This window comes from Onychomys torridus, chromosome 4 (assembly GCF_903995425.1).
Source record: "Onychomys torridus chromosome 4, mOncTor1.1, whole genome shotgun sequence".
Lineage (NCBI taxonomy): Eukaryota > Metazoa > Chordata > Mammalia > Rodentia > Cricetidae > Onychomys > Onychomys torridus.
This window is the reverse complement of record NC_050446.1, coordinates 89071-111542: the sequence shown is the minus strand read 5'-3', so window position 1 is coordinate 111542 and position 22472 is coordinate 89071. Positions and strand designations below refer to the sequence as shown.

General features: G+C 41.1%; 1 protein-coding gene across 2 annotated transcripts in view; it reads right to left on the bottom strand.

Moving 5' to 3' along the window:
• Scai (suppressor of cancer cell invasion) overlaps window positions 1–21730 on the bottom strand; it is a 103822-nt gene extending 82092 nt beyond the window's left edge. Inside the window, exons 1-2 of one of the 2 annotated variants that reach the window (XM_036186288.1) lie at window positions 21569–21730; window positions 20968–21012 (exon numbers count right to left, since the gene is read on the bottom strand). In XM_036186288.1, the coding sequence (XP_036042181.1) occupies window positions 20968–21012; window positions 21569–21621 (98 nt within the window). In that variant the 5' untranslated portion in view covers window positions 21622–21730. Of the gene's footprint in view, window positions 1–20967; window positions 21013–21137; window positions 21169–21568 lie in introns of those variants that run through there. The other variant, XM_036186289.1, reaches the window with a different exon arrangement.
• Between the last annotated feature and the right edge of the window lie 742 nt (window positions 21731–22472).

The window sequence follows — 22472 nt, the reverse complement described above, 5'->3', positions numbered from 1 at the left end:
CAGCATGGTTTACACAGCAAGTCCCAGGCCAGCCAGGGATGCATAATGAGACCATATCTCAAAAAGAGGTTTGGAGACACTGTCCCTTTCAAGAACCTGAAGGAATTTAATTAAGACTAAATACAACACAGCTCTCTGGGTGGAACAAAAAAAGAATAATGCCACCACACTACCAACAAATAGGTGAATAAAGTATACATTTTAGATAAGAATTTTGAATAAATATATACACTCATTTTTTTTCTGAGATGCTTGGTGCTATAGTTCACTATAAAAGAAGCAGAAATATAAATAAGTTCTGCTGATGGAAAGTGAGGCACAGTGACACATGCGTATGGTCTCAGTGCACACAATGTTGAGGCTAGAGTAAGAGTTTCAGGCTAGCCTAGCTACACAAGAAGACTTCTACTCTTTGAATGTAACCATGATTAACATCCCAAGGCTGTGGAATGTGTACTCAGGCATATGGTCAATTATTTTACATTTTCAAGGGAAATACACTGACATTTGTGGGGTCATATGGAAAGTGTAAGCTCTGTCTTGTTCAAGTCTAGCTTTAGCCCACTGTATATTCTTTCTACGAAGGCTAGAACTGTACTTCAGATGGAAGCATGCACAATGTCCTGGGTTTGATCACCTGCATAGCATAAACCAGATGTGGTTGTACAAGGCAGGAGGATCAGAAGTTCAAACTTATCTATACACAGAAAGTTCAAAGCCAGTTTAGACTACATAAGACCTTGTCTCTAAAAACTAAAAGCAATCACACATCCGTTCTATTAATGCAATTTTGAGAAGGCTTGTTTTTTTCAGGGGCTTCTGGTCAACAACGCCACCACCGCCTAGCCCATCAGAAACTCTTGAAGGATATAATAATACCTGAGTAATATTAGGAAGTGCAACATAAACAACTTCCAAAACTATAGAAATGACAGACATTTGGCTGCTTGGGCAGTCACCCAAGGATCCTTCCTCTGAAACGTTGGGGTATCCATCTACAGGCTTAGAGTATTTGACAGGTAGGAGGAGGGAAGAGGGGGATCTGTGATTGGTATGTAAAATGAATAAAAATTTTCTTAATTAAAAAAACTGGAAAAAAAATATCTGACAGACTTTCCCCTGAAGCAGGAATTTTGAAAGACTATCTTACCTTGTCTTGGCAAACTTGGACAGTCCCTTTCTTTCGTGTCATGCTTGTACAGTTTGGATAACATTCTGTCAATAGTTGAGGCAAGGGCAGTTTCTTGCCCAGTGAAAAAGTTAACTTTGCCTCAATGAAATCACCTCCATACAGAGGTTCTTCGATGCCCATCATCCTTTTTTGAAGTAAATTAATGCTGCCAGGAGCAGGCATGTCTCACTGTCACGAAAAGCTTTATGTTATTAAAGCATCTTCAGTGCCATATTCTGTAGATCTCTGAAGTGTTTGAAGAACTTTTGTCTATCTAAAATGCATCTGTTTGACCTTGAAAATGTACCTTGCATGGCCAGATGGTTAGATGACCATTAACCTGTAATTTTTAATTATCCTTAATAGTTTGTAATAATAACTTTCAGGGACTAGAAATTTACATTACATTGTTAAACGAGCTGCATATGTACAATACCTTAAACAAGAGTAGAAACATATATACTGTAGTCAGAAGTTTTCCTGTTTCTCACCTGTCCCGCAGCAGCTTGGACAAGTAAACACACAGAGGCTTATATTACTTACAAACTATATGGCCTAATGGCTCAGGCTTCTTGCTAGCTAGCTCTTATAACTTAACCTATTTCTATTAATCTCTTAAGTTGCTACATAGCCATGGCTTACCAATACTTTCACATCTTGTTTCTCCTGGCAGTGCTGGCTTCTCCTGGCAGAGCTGGCGTCTCCTGACTCTGCCCTTCTTCCCACCACTCTCCTAGTCTGCTCACCCCTCCTACACTTCCTGCCTGGCTACTGGCCAATCAGCATTTTAATTATCAACCAATCAGAGCAACACATAGTCACAGCATACAGAAAGACATCCCACAGCAATATACAATATAACAAAAATAATCTTAAATTTTTATCAACATGTAAAAATCCATACCAATGTAAAGTATTTTAAACTAGTCATTGCTTTTTTAGTTTAAAAGATTCAATAATCTACCCTTTTATCCTATTATTCATATATCCCCCCCACTTTTTTTCAGAATGAGGTCCTTGAATCGAATCTCCTTTGCTTAGTTTTCTCCCTGACTATGACCAATAACAACTTGCAACCAACCCCCCTAAATGATGATAAGCATCCATAATCCACCAAACAACCAAAAACCACCCACCCTACTTGGGGATGTGGGCATCATGTTCTTAAAATTACTTCCTGTTGTCTGGGGGACCCTGAGAATATTAAGATAATGGTTAAGACCTAGGAGAACTACATGTTGTCCAGTTCTGGTATAATGGGAAAGTTCCAGGCTTATCTGAAGTCCTGGCTGGAGTAATCTGTGAGACTGGACCATCTCAGCTAGCAGACTTCAAATTGTTCTGAGCAGTTTGCAGTCCACAACTGATCTTTGGTTGATGTTTGTCAGCTTAATGGCATTACCACGATCCAAGTGGAATCTTCTTTGTGGGGCCCCATCATCCTTTTGGAGACTTCAAATGTTGCTGTTAGGAATTGTTATGGGTTCACTGTAGAAACTTTTTTTTAAAGATTTTTTTTTTTTTTTTTAAGATTTATTTATTTACTATGTATACAGAAGAGGGCACCAGATCTCATTACAGATGGTCGTGAGCCACCATGTGGTTGCTGGGAATTGAACTCAGGACCTCTGGAAGAGCAGTCGGTGCTCCCAACCTCTGAGCCATCTCTCCAGCCCAAAAACTTAAATATTTTAAATGTCATATGCTACAGATCTCAGAGAGGTCAAAGTACCACAGTCTATTAAGTACATCCGGGTTACACAGAAACCTAACTCCCTGCATTGTAGTATTGTTCCCCATTCTTTTTTTTTTTTTTTTTTTCCTTGAGACAGTTTCTCTGTATAACAGTCCTGGCTGTCCTGGAACTCATTTTATAGACCAGGCTAACCTTGAACTCACAGAGATTCATTTGCCTCTGCCTCCCAAGTGCTGGGATTAAAGGCATGTGCCACCACTGCCTGGCTTGTTCCCCATTCTTTTTTTTTTTTTTTTTAATTTATTTATTTATTGTTATGTATACAGTATTCTGTCTGCACATATCCCTGCAGGCCAGAAGAGGGCTCCAGATCTCATTACAGATGGTTGTGAGCCACCATGTGGTTGCTGGGAATTGAACTCAGGACCTCTGGAAGAGGTCATCTCTCCAGCCCCTAATTTTTGTTTATATTCCAAACTGAAAATTAATGCAGCCCTGGCTGGCTTAAAACTTGGCAGTAATCCTACCTCAGCTTCTGAAGCGCTGGGACTAGGCTCATACTATGCTTGGCTTAGACTTTATTTTAAAATAATTTAAAATATTCACTCAACAAATCATCTACTGAACATTTACTTTGTTCTGCATATGTTTTGTGCTTTGTGAACAGGAAAATATTTCTGCCTTCATAGAGCTTACATTGTGGTAGAGGAAGAAAGCAAAACCTAGAATAAATAGTTGGGGGGTGGATTATAGATGCAAAAACTCTCTTCTTAAAAAAATAAACAGCAGCAGAAGAAATATCAGGAGTATGAGTTGGATTGTAATATAAATTGCTGAACTTTTACTACAAATAAAATTTTATTCCAAATTAAGAAAACCTCAAGTTTTTATCCGCTTAAAAAAATTAGGACTGGCTGTATTGGCACACACAGTATTTGAAGGGTGGAGACAGGAGGATCTGGAATTCAAGGTCACCTTCAGCTATATAACAAGTTCCTGGCCATCCTGTGCCAAAGAGACGCTGCGTCAAAGTAAACAAATCTTATGTCAGGGCCAGGGATGAAATTTTGTGGTAGAGCACATGCCAAGTATACTTGAAGCCCTAGGTTGGGTCCTTAGCACTGCAAATATAACAATAATAAGGTGATAGATAGGTCATGAAGCAGAGACTATGCATGACCCTAAGTACCAGCTCTTATCAGTGCCCCCCTTCAACACTGTGCTACTCTCACACTCTTCATTCACATCATTCTTGTGTTCTCACAGTACTCTTGCCACCAAGAGGCATGTTCCTTTCCATCCCATGCTTCTTCCATCTCTTTTTAGTTGGTAACATCCAGATATTAAGAGCTGCATCTTAACTCATTAGACCTTGTTTTGAGTTTTTTTCCTAGTGCTACATTTCCCAAGCATTCCTAATTTGAAAATCCAAAATCCTCAAAAATTCAAAAATTGTTTAAGCACAAATATGACACCTAAGTTCCACAGTTGACTAGTGTGATGTGTTGCAATTAAAATACTGCTTGCTAGGACTGTTCTAGAATGCATGCACTGTACATACAGCAGAACACACTGTATATAATGCAAACAAATTCTGCTTGTAGACTTGGGTTCTAACTGTGAAATTGCTCCTAATGTATAGGTACATGTTCCAAAATCTGTGCTGACCTCCAAATCTGAAGGATGCAAGTCCCAAGCATTTCAGATACAGTATACTCAACAAGTAAGGATAAAACTATACACCAAACTGTGTTTGTCTTGACTACTTCCCAGCCATTACCTTGAGCTGTTTTCTTGGGTCTTAGGGAAACCATGTTTCTCTGTAAGTGGAATAATCTACCTGTCTTCCAACAAGTTCCAGTGAGGTGAAAAATAAACCTGTCTGCAATCAAACACCACAACCTCAGAATTAAGATATCATCTCTTGCCCTCTCCTCCCACTTTATTTCAGTGCCTGCTGATAAAAGGGAAATTCCAAGATGACCTAAAATTTAACAAGGTCCAGAGTTGGAGAGAAGAAAATAGAGAAGTTTACTAGCTAACAGCTGTGTGTCAAACCAAAAGCCCACCCCATATTTATGACTTGAACAATGCCCAGAATGCTGTGGGCTGTTTACATATAACCTTTTCCTATAACAAGTCCTTAGGGACACTCTCCTAACAATTTTCCCTACCAGTTCATGTAATCCCTCTTAAAGTTTACTATAAACAATTTAGGTTTTCCCTCTGGGTTTGGCATTGCTGTGGGTACTTGTAGAATTTGGCCAAGGGCCACGTTTTATTTTGTTTTCCTACAGATGTTGTATTGGCTCAATAAGCTCTTTGTTTCTGAAACCCTTCAGCCTCTAGTTTAATACTGTTCTTTTCAACACTCAATCTAAACACTGAACTGAGAATAAAACACACAAGGAATTTAAGATATATATATATATATACATATATAAATTAGATGTAAAAATACATCCCAATAAACCAAAAGGGCTGGACAAAACTAAACATAGTGCAAGCAAGTAATATATCTGAGACACTGCTTCTAATCTTTCAGTTTATTCTGGTACTACTAACAAGTCCTAAAACTATCATCAGCCCTTACCCCAACCTGCTTTCAAAATTTCTCAATTACCTTTCTTCTAATGCATTTCTTTTCCCCAAATGATCAGTATGGTCTTCACTTCTTCAGTAAATGTTTAAAGTCTTGAAAAGAACTGCAACACATTTCATTTATTAGCCCTTTCAGTCTTCTCTGACCTTCTGTCCTTAAATTCTAGGGAGTGCTACTCATTACCCATTTTGGGTCACAACTTAGCAGCAGTGATGACTGGATGGACATCAGCACACATCACTGAAATCTCCTAACAAATTTCTATCTCTATACCACTGACAGGACTGGAGTGATGGCTCAACACTTAAGAGCACCTGTTGGCTTGCAGAGCATCTGGGTATTCTATTCCCAGCACCCATATGGCAGCTCACCACCATCTATAATTCTAGTTCTAGCTGACCCAATACCTTCTTCCAAACAGGCACCAGACACACATGTGCACATACATACACACAGGCAAAACACTCACATACATATGATAAAAAAAAAATCAGGCCGGGCGGTGGTGGCGCACGCCTGTAATCCCAGCACTTGGGAGGCAGAGGCAGGTGGATCTCTGTGAGTTCAAGGCCAGCTTGGTCTACAGAGTGAGTTCCAGGAAAAATGCGCAAAGCTATACAGGGAAACCCTGCCTCAAAAAACCAAAATAAACAAACAAACAAACAAAAAACAACCAAACAAACTTACATATCATTTTTATAGATGAAAAAAATGATCTGCAAAGTTGATGTGTTTTCTCCCCACAAGGTGATACAACTGGCTAGGCTCATCCCAAAGTCACTGCTTTTTCAAGATTGAGGTGGGGGACTGGGGTGTTGGAGAGAGAGCAGTCATTCTTTCAGAGGATTCAATTCTCAGCATCCACATGGTACCTCCTAACTGCCTGTAACTCCAATCTCAGGGAATCTGATACCCTCCTTTGGCTTTTGTGGATACTAGCGACACACATAGTGTTCAGAGATACATGCAGACAAAACATTCATATACTCATATGCATATACATAAAGTAAAATAAAAGATGCAGCAAAGAGTGGTAGTACATGCCTGTAACCCCAGCAATGAAAGAAGCTGAGTGGAGCATCATCTGTTCAAGGCCAGCCTGGGCTACATAGAGGCTACACAGCAAGGGGGGAAAAGTATACTAATTCTGACTCAGTTACTTTTCTATTGCTTTGATAAGCACATCATGGAAAGTAACATACAAAAAGAACAGTTTACTGGGAGTCCATGACAATCATAGAAAGAAGCCTGGCAGCAGGCAGGCAGGCAGAGTGCTGAAGCAGTAGCTTGAAAGCTTACATCTGATTCACAAGCACAAGGCAGAGAGAGAAAGCTAACTAGGAACAGTATGGGCTTTTAAAACCTCAAAACCCAGCCCCAGTGACACACTTCCTCCAAGACCATACTTCCTAATCTTTCCCCAACAGTTCCACCTAGTGGGGACCAAGAATTCAAATATATGAGACGATGAGGGTCATTCTTATCCAAGTATCAGTAAAGGCAAAGGACACATAATCCATCATTCCTCTATGGGGAAATTAACAGCATTTCCAAAGGTAGAAATAATTTTCTTTATGACTGAAGCAGGCCAATTCATGGTATGATCTCTACTGTAAATGTTGGCAAAACAAAACATCAAGCCAATCACCTACTGCTTAAACTAATGCTTTTCTGGGTTCATGAATCTATATTCTGGGCAGACTTGGCAAGAGCACATCTCTGCTCTTTGTGGATACAGGGCTTTGGAAGGGATCTGGAGGATTAGGCTCTGCATTTGTGATAGACAGCTAGCTCAGCACATGGCTGGCAAGCTGATGTTGGATGTCTGCTGGGAACTCAGCTGGGGTTAGAACTAGGGACTTCAGTTTCTCTTACACAGTCACTCATAACTATTTGTCCTCTCACAGCATAGCTAGGTTCCAAAAGGAATGGTCCAATCCCAAAATTCACTAAGTGTTACTATAGTCACATTCTATTGGTGGTGGCAGTTACAAAGGATAGCTCTGGTTAAAAGACAGCACATGGACATGAAAGAAGTGCTGTGGTCACAGTCCAAATAGAAGATCTGGGATAAAAGACATAACCTGTCCTATCAATGGGATAGGTATATATCAGAAGATAACAAAGGTGACTTTTAGTTAGTAATGTTTATTGGTTGTTGTTAAGTAGGCTTTTCCTATCAAAAGCAAAGAGCAGCCAGGAGAGATGGCACACACTTTTAATCCTAGCATTGAGAGGAAGAAGCAGGTGGATCTCTATGAGTTTGAGGCCAGTCTGGTCTACAAAGTGAATTCTAAGCCAGGGAGGGCTACATGAGACCCTGTCCCCAAAACAAACAAAACAAAAATAATAAGCCTATCGCCTTTACCTAGCAGATACTAAAGAACAGGCTCTCTCATTTATTTTTCAATGAAAGTTAGGTGTTATGGCTATTCTGGTGTCAACTTGACTACATTTAGAATTAACAGAAATCCCAAAATGGAGGGCACACCTGTGAGGGATTTTTGCTTAATTTCAAATAGGAAGATTAACTTTTAATCTAGATCTTTTGAGCTGCAAAAAGACATGCCTTTAATCCTGGACCTTGAGGTGGGAAGACACTCCTTTAATCTGGGCCACATCTGCTAGAAGCCAGAGCTTTTGCTCTAGCCCATTTCCTCTTACCTTGCTAGCAAGTCCATTCGTACACTGGCGTCTACTGAAGACCAGCTGAGACATCCAGCCTCGTGGACTGAGCAACTTCTAGATTCTTGGACTTTCTGTTCACAGCCAGATATTGTTGAATTAGCTAGACCACAGCCTATAAGTCATTCTAATAAATTCCCTTTCTATGTATATAGAGATTCATTCTATAAGTTATGTTACTCTGGAGAACCCCAACTATTACATCAGGAGTGCTTCTTTTAGTAAAATTATAAAATGAAAGAATTTTCATTCATTCAATTCACTCTGTTGTCACTAAAGTAAAAAACCCTTCAGAGTGAAGAAAAAGCTGAGACACCTGCAGCCTGTTTCTAAGTCAGGTTTCCTGGCAATTTCACCAGCACACAGGAATATATACTCTTCTAATGTTCTACAAAGACTACCCTTCTATAAGCCGCCAGTCCTTTCTGCAAACTAGACAAGAAATATCTGCAGGGATGTCTGTTCAGGCGTTTCCAACATACTGATTCAAAAGGAATTCTTTTCCAGAGTAAAATTTCTGTGGACTACCATATGCCAATGTGATTTTATCATCAGATCACTGAGAAGGATCAGGAAGGACATAAGTTCCATGAATGAACGAGAACCTCTCTCTACTAAATTTTATTTGTATTTTGTCATAAGGGCATTCATATAAAATAGTATGTTGAAAAAATACTTGATTGGGTAAATTTCTTAGAAAACACTAAATACCTACCAATTATTGGTAAACATTTGCATAAGCTATATTTGAAAAAAATTGTAGACAGGGTGCGAAGGCACACACCAAAAACCCTAGCATTCAGAGGCTGAGGAAAGAGGATGGCAAGTTTGAGGCTAGCCCAGGCCACAAAGCAAAACCCTGTCCGTCCCAAGAAAGGAGGAGGAAGAGGGCTGGGGAGACGGCACAGTGGTTACAAGTTCTAATCCCTAATCACATATCGATCTGGGCATAGTGGCCTTCAGTGGATGATTGATTGATTGATAAATAAAGTGTTGATTGGCTAGGAGCCAGGCAGGAAGTATAGGCAGGACAAGGAGAGAGGAGAATTCTGGGAAGTGAAAGGCTGAGGCAGAGGGACGCTGCCAGATGCTGCCATGAAAAGCGAGATGTAAGGTACCAGTAATTTATAGACTAATAGGTATGGGTTAATTTGAGATATAGGAACTACATAGCAAGAAGCCTGAGCCATTAGGCCAAACAGTTTAAATAATGTAAGCATCTGTGTGTTTATTTTATAAGTGGGCTGACTGAGGGGGCTTGGCGGGAGCTGGAGAGAAACTTCCCAGCTACAGTGGCCTAGGTGATTCCAGTGCTCCTATGGTGAGATGGGAGGCGGAGGAGATTGGCAATGAAGCAATCCACAACAGAGACCCTGTTTCAAACAAGATGGAAGGCAATGATCAACACCTAAGACTGTTCTCTTATATACAAATGCATAATATGGAACTTACAAACTTGTACTCACACAAAAACAGATACATACATGTACACATATCATACATATGCATATAAATATACACCCTTCACACACAGAAAAAAATGAGACAGAAAACACAGGGACAATTTTTTCATTGTTTCTAGATTTATTTTATGTGTGTGTACACTTACTCATATGTATGCACATGTGTGGAGGTCAGAGGATAATTTATAGGAGAGTTGGTTCTTCTACCTTTAAATGGGTTCGAGGGATCCAACTCAGATCATCAGGCTTGGCATCAAGACACTGACCTAATAAGCCATCTTACTAGTCCTCTAGAAATTCTTTTTTTCTTCTCAAAGATTGATTGATTGATTGATTGATTGATTATGTATACTATGTTCTGCCTGCATGTGTGCTGGCACACCAGAAAAGGGCACCACATCTCATTACAGATGGTTGTGAGCCACCATGTGGTTGCTGGGGATTGAACTCGGGACCTCTGGAAGAATAGCCAGTGCTCTTAGCCTCTGAGCCATCTCTCCAGTCCCTAGAAATTCCTAAGGAGTCATTCTGGGACATGCTACCCCAGGATTTCTTCTGCCACACATGTAGCTAGATAGATTCAGTAAATAATCTTTTCTAAAACATTGTGTGTTTCTCTTTTAAATAATTTTCATTTCATCCTTTTTCATCATATAAACCTTTTTCTTTTTCTTTTTGTTTTTCTAGACAGGGTTTTTCTGTGTAGCCTGGTTGACCTGGAACCTGATCTGAAGACCAGGCTGACCTCAAACTCAGAGATCCACCTATCTCTGCTCCTTGAGGGCTGGGGTTAAAGGCATGGTACACTAAGTCTAGAAGACATTCTTTCCTTTTCTGTTCTTGGTGTGTGTGTGTGTATGCAGTTTTGAGACAGGGTTTCTCTGTGTAGCCCTGGGTGCCCTGGAACTTGCTCTGCAGACCAGGCTCGCCTCAAACTATAAGATCCGCCTGCCTCTGCCTCCCAGATAACTGGGATGAAAGGCGTGTGCCACCAGTGCCAGGCCAGCACATATTCTTTTTAATTAAAAATGTAAGAATTCTCTAACTAGTTGGTAACAAAGTATTGTTTTGTTTTTAAAGATAAGGTCTTCTTTCCTTGTGTATATCTGGCTGGCCTGGAACTCACTACATAGACCAAGATGGCTTTGAACTCACAGAGATCTTCCTGTCTACCTTGTACTGACACTAAAGGCCTGACCATGTACTGACCATGCCTGGCCTCAGACACTAGTTAGTTCTAGGCCAGCCAGAGCTACAAAGTGACATCCTGTATGGAAAAAAAAAGTCAAGGAGGGTCTGGTAGAAGACCTTTGGGTAAGGTGACTGTGAGACCCCTACTTCTCTTTGCCTTCATGCTTCCTGGCCATGAGATAAGTAGTTTTGTTCAACCACACCATGTGTTGCCAGCCACAAAGCAATGGGGCCAGCCAATCATAAGACGGAAACATACAAAATATGAACATGGGGAAATAAAACAAAACAAATCTTTCTTCTTTATAAGCTTATTATGATCTCAGGTATTTGTCATAGTGTCAGGAAGATGACTTATGTATTAGGCACATATGCTTTCAAGGCCTTGTGGAAAGTGTAAGAACTTAAATGAAACAAGTGTGACAAAACAAGAACACAGAGGTACCTAGCATTAGAGTGAAGTATTTCCACAACAGGTTTATGAAAATCCATACACCTCCCCATTTACATACATAAAAATAATAACTAAAAAAGACATTAATGCATCCATTTTTTAAAATTTTTTTTACCATATTTATCAATCCCCAAGTCTCCTTTTCTTTCCCAAGGGAGGTTTATGTTTGTTTCCTGATAATATAAACTCCTTCAGGAAACTGTGCCCAGACAAAGGTGAGAGCTGCCAGGCATGGTTGTCACATCTCTAATCCCCACACTAGGGATACAGGCCAGCCTGGGGTACACAGTATAAGAAAAATGAAGGTTACATCACCAAGAAGGGGAAGCCTTAGAGATGTTATAAAAAGAGGAGGTCTGAAACCACAGTTCCCAGTAGTTTTAGACAAACAGCACAATCACAGAGGGAAATAGGCAAAGAAAGCTAAAACCCAGACTCCAAAATCCCTGGGCCAGAACCCAAAGGATCTTATGCCCTGAGGCTGCCTATGACCATTACACATATCAAACTCTAAAGACTCATGTTAGTCAACATTCCATCACTGTGACCAAAAATTACCTGAAATATGAATTCAAAAGGAGAAAACATTTACTCTGGCCTATGATTTGGGGGGTGGTTTTAGTCTATGGTTACTTGGCCAATTTATTCATTCTGGGCCTGATGCAGCATAGTACATCATGACAGGAGCTCACACTCATTTCACAGGAAGTAAAGACACAGGAAGGGCTCTGGAGCTCAAAGTCCCCTTCTGTGACATACTCTTTCCATCAGATCTCTATATTGTGACTGTGCTGTTTGTGACAACCATGCCTGGCAGTTCTCACCTTTCTATAGGTTCCATCATCTAAATAAGTACTAAGTCTTCAACAGAGAACTGAAGACTAACCTACCCTTCTTTTGGTTCTCATGGCTTCTCAAAATCTTTGTTGTTGTTGTTGTTGTTTTTGTTTTGTTTTGTTTTTTGTAGACAGGGTTTTTCTTTGTAGCCCTGTGAGGGGATCTGACACCCTCTTCTGGCCCAGGGAGCACTGTGTACCATTTCAATAGCTGTAATCTGGGTGAAGGAGAAAACCCAGGTGTAAGGAGCAGGCCCTCTTAGAAGCATCAGTCCATTTTTCAGATCAGCCCCAGTTCCCCTGACTCTCCTCAGGATCAATAAGTAAGAACTTACTCGAATGATATATCAGAACAAAGATTTAACCCAAACACCCAGAGCTCTAAAATAAAATTTAAAGAAAAAATGAAAAGCTGAACCTTTGTTTAAAACTATACAAGGCCAAATGACTTAACTATCTGTAGAGAATTAAGACTGTTACTGATCACAGCGAAATTATCTTGGGCTATTTTTAATCCCATTGAAAGCCATTCATAGCCCACTCCTATGTCTGACTTAGCATCCTGTGACTATCAAAACCTTTAAATTTATTCTTTACTGAGAATATCTTCAAGTAATATCTGTAACCTGTAACAGGGTTTTCCAAATCTTGCTACAACCCACCTATAATAGATCTGTTTTTTTTTTTTTTAAATTATGTTATTTCTAATTTTTTGTGTGTTGCTTTTATGCATGTCTGTAAACTAGTTTTGAGCCTTGTAACTGTGGAGGCCAGAAAAGGGATTAGAGCTTGAGTTATAGATGGTTATGAGTCACCATGTGGGTGCTGGGAATTGAACCTGGGTTCTCTGCAACATAAAAGTTAGGCATAGTGGTGTACATCTCTAATCCCAGCACTCTGAAGGCTGAGGCAAGAAAGTCAAATGCTCAAAACCAGAGCCAGAGGCAAGCAGATCACTGCAAGTTCAAGGACAGTCTGGTCTACAAAGTGAGTTCTAGGACAGAGAGCTACACAGAGAGACCCTGTCTCGAAAACGAAACAAGTTCAAGACTGCCCTGGACTACCTAACCTGATCCTATAAAAAAATAAGGGGAAGAGAAAGCAATTAAAGTCAAAGATTAAATACTTTGTCTAAGTTCTGTTACTTAAAAGCATTGTAATTCAAATTTTAGTTCAGAATTTGTCTCAGCATTATTAACTTTCCAAAATATAGGGACTGGCTATATACAGTCAAACTGGCCTTGACTCTTCAGTCTTCCTTCCTCAACTTCTGAAGCCTGGGATTACAGCAGGCATGTAGACACTGCTGACATTTGAGCTAGGTAACTGAGGCAGCTGCCACGGCACTGCAGAATGTGTAGCAGCATTCTCCCACCCACTACCCAAAGCTCTAACAACCAAATGCTTCCAGATTCTGCCAAATGTTTCTTAAGAAACAAAAATCTCCTTCAGTTGATGTGTTAGCTAGGGACAAGAAATAGACTCCCAAGATCCATTCCCTTCAACTATATCACACCTCCATATGTTTTTATCAACTGCTAGTAGTGTATCAGACTATGAACCCACCAATGGATTAACCTGAGGAAGTCAGAGTCCTTATGATCCAATCACTTCCTCAAAGTCCCTCTTCCTCTCAACACTGCTGCGTTGGGGACCAAGCCTTCAACACATGAGCCTTTTGGGAACATTTCAGATCCAAACCATTAACAGTTGAGAAGCATTGCTTTTGTCTAGGTTCATCTCTGTCATTCCAACAGTCACATTATCACCAAAATTAGCCTTCTTGGCCTTCAGGCCTATAAAAGCCTGGAATCTACCCTCACCACCAGTAAGCAGAGTTAACTACAAATCCTTTGTATATAAACAAAGTTATCACACTGCGTTTTCCCCACTAATATGAGTTTTCCCCAGCATGGCCATATATCACTATGTCTACATCTGAAGAACCCTGAATTAGAAAGCATTCCAGTAGTACTCCAATTTGTTTAAACAAATTACATATACCAGAGGCTAGAGAGATGGCTCAACAGTTAAGAGCACTTATTGCTCTTCCAAAAGATCCGAGTTAGTTCTTAGTTTACACTGCCTGTTCCAGGGGATCCAATGCCCTCTTCTAGTCCACATGGGTGCTAATCTGCATTTGAATGCATGTATGTGAGCACACACAGAAATAAAAATAAATCTTAAAAAAAAAAAAAAAGTAGCAGCTCAGGACATTCTGAGTAGTTAAAGTAACAGAGGCATCTTTTGGGCCAGTGAAATGGCTGACGTGCTGCCAAGCCTGATGACTGGAGTTTGATCAAGACACAAGTGGTGGGAGGAAAGAACCAACCACCTCAAGTTTTCATCTGACCCCCCACATTCACACCATGCTATGCGCGCGCGCGCGCGCACACACACACACACACACACACACACACACACACACACGAACAACTCTAATTTTTAAAATGACATCATTGTATGTATGTACGTATATATGTATGTGTCTATCATGCTAGGGATCAATCCATCTACCCATTATGCTGGGATTTAACCCAGGACCCTGTACAACTGACTAGATTTCAGTGACGTGAATTCTATCGATATAAATTGGACTTTGTTCAAAATAGGACCCAAAGACTTCTCCATCTCAAAACCAAAACATTATATTACTAACAGATATACTGAACTTTTCATAATTTTCCAAAACCAGAGAGATATCAACTTTCCTAATTTGAATATCCTTTTGGTCTGATCCATCTACTAGGGTCATGCAATAACATCATATGACTTTCAATCATCAAGTCCCCAGCCCACAGGAACCCCTTTCACTAGCCATTCATTTATTAGTACACTAGTTTACTGAGCTATCTGTCTCTCAGTACAAAGTAAACTGAATTCTGTATATAGTACCAGGTGGAAAGATGAACTAAGATGAGTAAATGGAACTATAAAATTAATAACAGCAGGTCATCAGGTGCCTTTGGAGACTGTTCCACTTAGATTGAGAAACACTAAGGAATAATCCTTAAAAATTCATTATGGAGGCCTGGGGACGCAGTTCAGGTGGTAGAATACATGTTGTGGTGGTTTGAATGGGAATGGCCCCCATAGACTCATGTATTTGAATGCCTGGCCCATAGGAAGTGGAACTATTAGGAGGTGTGGCCTTCTTGGAGTAGGTATGGTCTTCTCGGAGAAGTGTGGAGATGGGCTTTGAGGTCTCATATGCTCAAGCTATGCCCAGTGTGGTACAGTCTCCTTCTGCTGCCCTGTGGATTAAGATATAGAACTCTCAGCAGCTTCTCCAGTACCATGTCTGTCTGAATGCTGCTATGTTTCCTGTCATGATGATATGGACTAAACCTCTAAGCTGTAAGCCAGCCTCAATTAAATGTTTTCCTTTATAAGAGCTGCTGTGGTCATGATGTCTTTTCACAGCAATAGAAACCCTAAGACATATGTCTAGCATGCATGAAGCCTTGAGTTCAAGCCACCACAAATATAAACAAGGATGGTTATATGTGTGTAATCCCAGCATTTGGAAGTTGGAAGCAAGAGAATAGTATCAGAAGCAAGAAAATAGTATCAAAAGTTCACAATCAACCTCAGCTACATAATGAGCTTGAGACTAGCCTTGAATACCCTTGCTGAAAAAACTTCATGGTAAGCTATGAGTGTAGCTCAGTCATACAGTGCTGACCTAGCATGTACAAGGTCCTAGGCTTAATCCCTAAAGCCATATATTAAAAAAAAAAGGGAAACATTGGTATATATTGACTTTTCCCTCCTCCCATGAATAGCCAATATCCTAGTATATAAACCAACTAGAGAAATCCATCCATCTTAGGTCTTATAGTAAAAAAAAAAAAAAAATAATAAAAAATAAAAAAGAGAAAGAGAAAGTTTGTGCTTCTTTTGAGCAATTTATATTTGATGTTAGACAACATTGATGTGGAGTATTAATTTTAATCATTTCTTCACTTTACTCCAGAAAATACAGAGCCAAACTAGGTTTGATTTTAATCTTTTTTTCCCCTCAAAATCTTCCTTGACTTAATTGATTTGTAATCCTCTCAACTAAAATGTCTTAAAAAGGAGTGGGATAAGGCTGTAGAGATGACTCAGTGGGTAAGAACACTTACTGCTTTTTCAGAGGACTCAGGTTCCATTCCAAGAACCCATATGGTGGCTCATAACCATCTGTAACTCTAGTTCAAAGGTATCCAACAAACTCTTCTGACCTCCTCTGGTTCTAGGCCCACAGGTGCACACACACACACACGTGCAGGCAAACACCCATACACATAAAAATAAACATTACTTTAAAAAAAAATTGAGAACTGCCCTGCTGTATCCAGAAAACTTTCCTTGTAGCCATCTATTACTATGTCTCTTACTGTCTTTCTGCTTCCCCTTTTGCCACAGACCTTAAGCCTTAGGTGGAGGGCAGCTGACATATGCATTCATAGCAGTTACAACAGCATGCACAAGACCTGCCAGACAAAATTCCATCTTTGAAAAGGTAGATAGACACAAAGTCCTACTCCTGCCTAAAGAGCTACTGGCAGTTGATAGCTGCTGTGAGAGCAACAGTCAGTTCTAAGGTAGTAGCTTCTGGTGGGTAGACTATCCTCCAGTGAAGGCCACATATCTAAGAGTATATGGCAACAAAAACTGCACTTGGGGAGAAATATAGATAGGTATGTACACACAAAGTTGGGTGGTCGGGAAAGAGGGTGGATTTGGGAGGAGTGAGAAGGGCTGAATATGATCAAAGTGCATCATTCAAAATTCTGAAAGAATTAATAAAAATGAGGACAGGTGGGCTTGAGAGATGACTCAGTGGTTAAGTGCACTGTCGTCTCTTCTCAAGGACCCAGGTTCAATTCCCAGTACCCACATGGCAGTTCATAGCTGTCTAAATTCCACCAGATCCAAAGCCCTTTTCTGGCCTCCACAGGTACAGAGAATGTACATGATGCACAAATATGGTACATGGTTTTCGTAGTTCTTTTTTACTTGGAACTTACTGTGTCTAGAAATTTCTGCGCCAAGCACTATACCAGGGACTTTGTAACCCTTAGATTGTTGAACTAATTTTCTAGTTTGCTCCTCCTACCCCCAAGGCTTAGAAAGGAACCCCCTCCATCCCGGTTCTGACAATTTAGCTCAAGACCTCACGCATGACAAGGAAGACAACATATATGGGAAAGGATCTTCATACAATACACAGAACTGTGCAGTACCAGACACAGGAGATGCATTGGGAAATATTTACTGAGTGAGCAATCTTGTACATTATCTTAGCCACACAGTTTATGAGCTCACATGCATGTGACAAGAGGTGGATTCACAGTCAGCCAAAATCATCACATGTATGTGTATAGGATATTGTGCGAGCTAAAGAGGAGAGCATAGGGAAGAAAAAGAGGATGGAGAAAGCCCCCACCAAGGATGTAATGTATGCAGTAAGTTTTTTTTTAAATAATATTATTATTTTTATTTTATTTTATTAAGATTTATTTATTATGTACACAGTATTCTGCCTGCATGTGTCCCTGCAGGCCAGAAGAGGGCACCAGATCTCATTACAGGTGGTTGTGAGCCACCATGTGGGTGCTGGGAACTGAACCCAGAACCTCTAGAAGAGCAGACAATGCTCTTAACCATTGAGCCATCTCTTCAGCCCCTTTATACAGTAAGTTTTAAAGAAAAGAACAGAGTGAAAGTATCCAGAAAGAAAGAATAATCATGTATAAAAATTAAAGAGGAGAGAAGAAAAGTTCTGGAAATGGTAAACAGAAAATACATTCAACAATTCACTTATCTTGGCTTACCAGGTATTAGGTCCATCAGAGAGAATTCTATGGCTACAGCACTAACAGTGGCTGGAAAGGCAGGTAGAAGTGAAAAAGAGGCAGTCCTTAGCTGCTACACTTAAGCTAAAACTCTGAATTACGTTTAAGAGCAAAGAGGAAACACATGAGGTTTCTATACAAGAAATACACAATCAACTTGCGCAGTATAGCGAATAAATTAAAGATTAGAAGCCAGGAAACCAGTCAGGAGGCTACTGTAAGAGTCTGGCAGTGCATAATGAGAAATAAGCTAGGACTATCATAAAAATAAATAATACAACTTTGTAATATTTTTATTTTCTAGTTGCCACCATTAGAAAAAGTTAAAAATAAAAGTTTGTGTATGTGTGTGCATGTATCTATGTATGTACACATAAATGTAGTAGACTTACTACTACTGTTGGTAGGATGGGGGAGGCGAATAGATAGATTCACACTTCAGACCACAGGAAGCCTAGTTGATGGCATAGCCTACAAAGAAGCAATAGGCTAAGCAGTAACTAAGCCTGCTATGAAAATACTTTTAGCAATAGCAAAAATTACATAATTTGGTCCAGCAACATAACTTGTGGATAAAGACACTTGCCATAATGCCTAACAACCTGAGTTAAATCCTTGGGAACTACAAGATGAAAGAACTGACTCTTGCAAACTGTTCCCTGACCTCCATACTTGTGCATATACACACATATATGCGTGAATGCACACACACACTAAATAAATGCAAAATTTTATTTACTCCAATACATCTTATTGTTCTACCATATAATCATTAAAAAATGTGAAATTTCACATTCAGATTTTTTTGTGCTAATTTAAATCCAATTTTATACTTGTCTCATTTGAACATTAAATTTTAATTAGTAGGTTTGGTAAATATTTAGACTTCCTAAAATTTACAGATGAAAGAATAGATTTACATACCCAAGAATTCTTGAGACATACTTAAATGTTTTTCAGTGAATTATGAACTTGTAAATTTAAAATAAAGAGCCAGTAAGATGCTTAGCAGGTAAAGATTCCTGAAGCCAAGTAGATGACCTGAGTTTCTTCCCAGGGACCCACATGGAACACAAAGAGAACTGACTGCTGTCAATTATTTTCTGACCTCCATATGCAATGTCCACACTCATATATACATATAAAATGAATAAATAAATGTAAAAAATTTAAATCACATTAAAAATTCACAGTACTGGCTAGGTGTAGCAGCAGAGACGGGCAGCTGAATTCAAAGCCAACCTGGTCTACAGGGTGAGTGAGTTCTAGAACAGCCAGGGCTACAGAGAAACCATGTCTTCAAAAACAAATAAACAAAAACAAAAATTAAGAAAAAAAAATGACAGTACAGGGTTAAACACAGGCAGATAGATCCAGGGACTTGTTGGCTAACTAGCCAGCTTAGCCAAACGGTGAGCTCCAGGTCCCAGTGAGAGAGCCTGCCTCCAGAAACAAGGTATATGATTCACAAGGAACAACAAAAGCAGACCTTTGGGCTCCACATGGACACACATACATGTGCATTTACAAGAATATACACACATGCACCTGCATACACAAAAACACATACCCACCTACAAAAAATCCAGTTCCTCAGTTATGCTAGCCAGCCCGTGGGTGGTCAGTAGCTCTATGTGACTATGACAGTGGACATTTAGGCCTACAAAGTAACAAAGGTATTTTGCTACTGCCCACTCCCACCATTGGCATTTGTATATACTTAATGTTGAGGATATCTATAACAGACAACCTCCAAAGTATTAATTATGGACAACAGTGCCATTGGCCAGATCCTCATTACTGTATAGCTTCCTTTCTCAATTCCAATACCAAGATAGGAAAAAAAAAAAAGGAAATCTGCAAATTGTGGTATTGTGTTCCCAAAAATATTGTGCAGGTAATAAACTTATCTGGGGTCAGAGAACAGACAGCCACTAGATACAGAACCACAAATTGTGGCTAGAAAATGGGAAGAGTAAGCCATAGCAGAAGTTGGGCGGTGGTGGCGCATGCCTTTAATCCCAGGCAGTGATAGCAGAAAGCAGAAAGGTATATAAGGTGTGAGGACCAGGAACTAAGTTGGTTAAGCATTTGGATGGTTTAGCATTCAGGCTTTGGGGCAGCACAGTTCAGCTGAGATTCATGTGGAGGAGGACTCAGAAGCTTCCAGCCTGAGGAAACAGGATCACCTGAGGAACTAGCAAGGTGGGATAGCCGTGGCTTGTTCTGTGTCTCTGACCTTCCAGCAGTCACCCCAATAACTGCCCTCAGGTTTGAGTTAATTAATAAGACCTTTCAAGATTCCAACTACAGCAAATAACTAAATAAAATTGTGCTGTAGTACTTAACACATAAAACACACTAAAACATATTTGTGGGAACACTCTTTTCATGGTTCAAGGAATAATTCAGTTGTCTGTGGCCTACGTAAGTCTTTAATTACTATTTTCCTATTACTTATTTAAGTTTATTAGACTTTATTTTTAAAAAATCCAGGAAAAAATTACTTCCACCCGTGTGTATTTGTTAGAAGCATTACAGTATAATGGTTAAGAGCATAAGCTCTGCAGTCAGGTAGCCTGGGTTCTATCATTATTAGATGTGCGTTCTTGGCCAAGTATTTGGCCACTCTGTGGTTCAGCTCCCTCTTCTGCAAAACTGTGCCTCAAGGAAATAATACACAGGAAATTTATACACAACACTTGGCACACAACACAGCAGCTGTTCAATGAACATCTCTGTTAGCAAGATGCCTGAGAAGTTGAAATTATGACTAAAGTCGAAAGCCAGGCTTCTTAATGTTTCCCGCATCATATCATATACCTCAAGGTGTGTGTGTGTGTGTGTGTGTGTGTGTGTGTGTGTGTGTGTGCTGAAGTTCTCAAAAGGAGTATCTTCCATGCAGTTACAATCACTAAAAAAGACCTAAAGAAGAAACTTCATCTACTGACCATGTAATTATGCAGGACAGGGGCTGCCAAGCAAACAGAAAAACACGAAGCTAGAGAGGAAGGCACTGGCCTTACCTGCTTTTCCTTTTTCGAGGTGGTTTCTCCACTGTGCCAGTCAGTCTACAGACCAAACAAATGAGACCTGTAACTAAAAGAGAACACACCCTCGGCCTCCCCTTGTCTGTGGGGCACTCCACGTATCACCTTTTGGGGCCACAGGCTGACCACAGGTTGGCCGTGCCTACCTCTGCCCTTACAAACCCAAGTCGGGCTTCTCTTCCCTGCCACGACCAAGCGTTCCCGGGACTCACTGGTCCTCGAATGCCCTCAGTTCGGCGCCCCAATGCTCGGCTCCCCCAAACCACCCGCCCCGTCGGCCTCATTGTCTTCCCGGAGCTGCAGGGCCCCCCCCCCAGCTCCCCTCGGCCGCAGCCCCGCCCCTCAGCCCCAGTCCCCCGCATTCCTAGGCCCCCGATGGGGCGTGCGCCTTCTGCTCCGGCCCTGCGCATCCGCGCTCCCCACCCGGATAAGATGCTCGCTCTCGGCGCCCCCAGATGCTGCATGCCTGCACCCCCGCCCCTTAGGGCTCGGAGTCCCGACACTTCGGCCGCTCCCCCGGGCCTGCTCCCTCGGCCCCCGGCCCCAAGCCTCCGCCTGGCACCGAAGCCCGCCCCACCTGGGGGCCAGGCGACTCCGCGTCTGCTGTGACTGCCGAGCTCCTCTGACCATCCGGCTCCTGCTCCGCCGCGGGAGCTGTTCCGGCGGCCGCAAGGCTCGCTCGGGATGCTGAGGCGGCGGAGGTTGGAGTAGGCGGAGAGACGGGAGGAGGGCCTCGCGCCTCGGCTAGGCTAGCAAGCAGGGTTTGCCCCCTCCGCGCCTCTTCTCGGCTTCTATTGGCTGAAACTGCAGAGTGCCCGAAAGTCCGACCGCCGATTGGGTACTCGGGCCTTCACATCTCGCGCGGCACACCCCGAGGTTTGGTTGAGACTGCAGGTGGCAGCAGAGGTGCCTTAAAGACTGCTAGCAGAGCGGTAGGAGCCTGTGCGCCACCGTGCGCCAGAAAGGAGGAATTGCATCTCCGGCGCCTCCTGGTTCTTTGGCTTTGCATCCTGCATCCTAGACACCTACTAATTCCCCCGCCTCCGCACCGCCCAGAACCCAAATCAAGCACTGCACTTACTCCAAATACATCCAGAAGTTCGAGGGCAAAGCATCTTTCCTTCATAGCGTCGTCCTGAATCACCTCGAATGCAGTCCCTGCCAACATCTTGAATATTCTCGGCTCAATGCTGCCCTTCAAAGAGGTCTCGATACCAAATTGTAAAGATTCAGCAATATAAAGTATGTACTGCAAGAAAGATCGTAAGCTTGGGTGGAAGCTTGTAAGAAAGCATGAAAATTTCTTTAATTATCACGAAAAAAGAAACAGCATTGTACAAAGAACCAATTACAATAACTGTAAGAAATGTATTCCATTTTGAAAAGCCTAAAAAGAACTGCTTCTTGTATAAGCTAGCCATTTTGTGCATTGCTGATGATTTGAAAATCTACATCAGTTAATCAGTTTTAGTATAAAATTC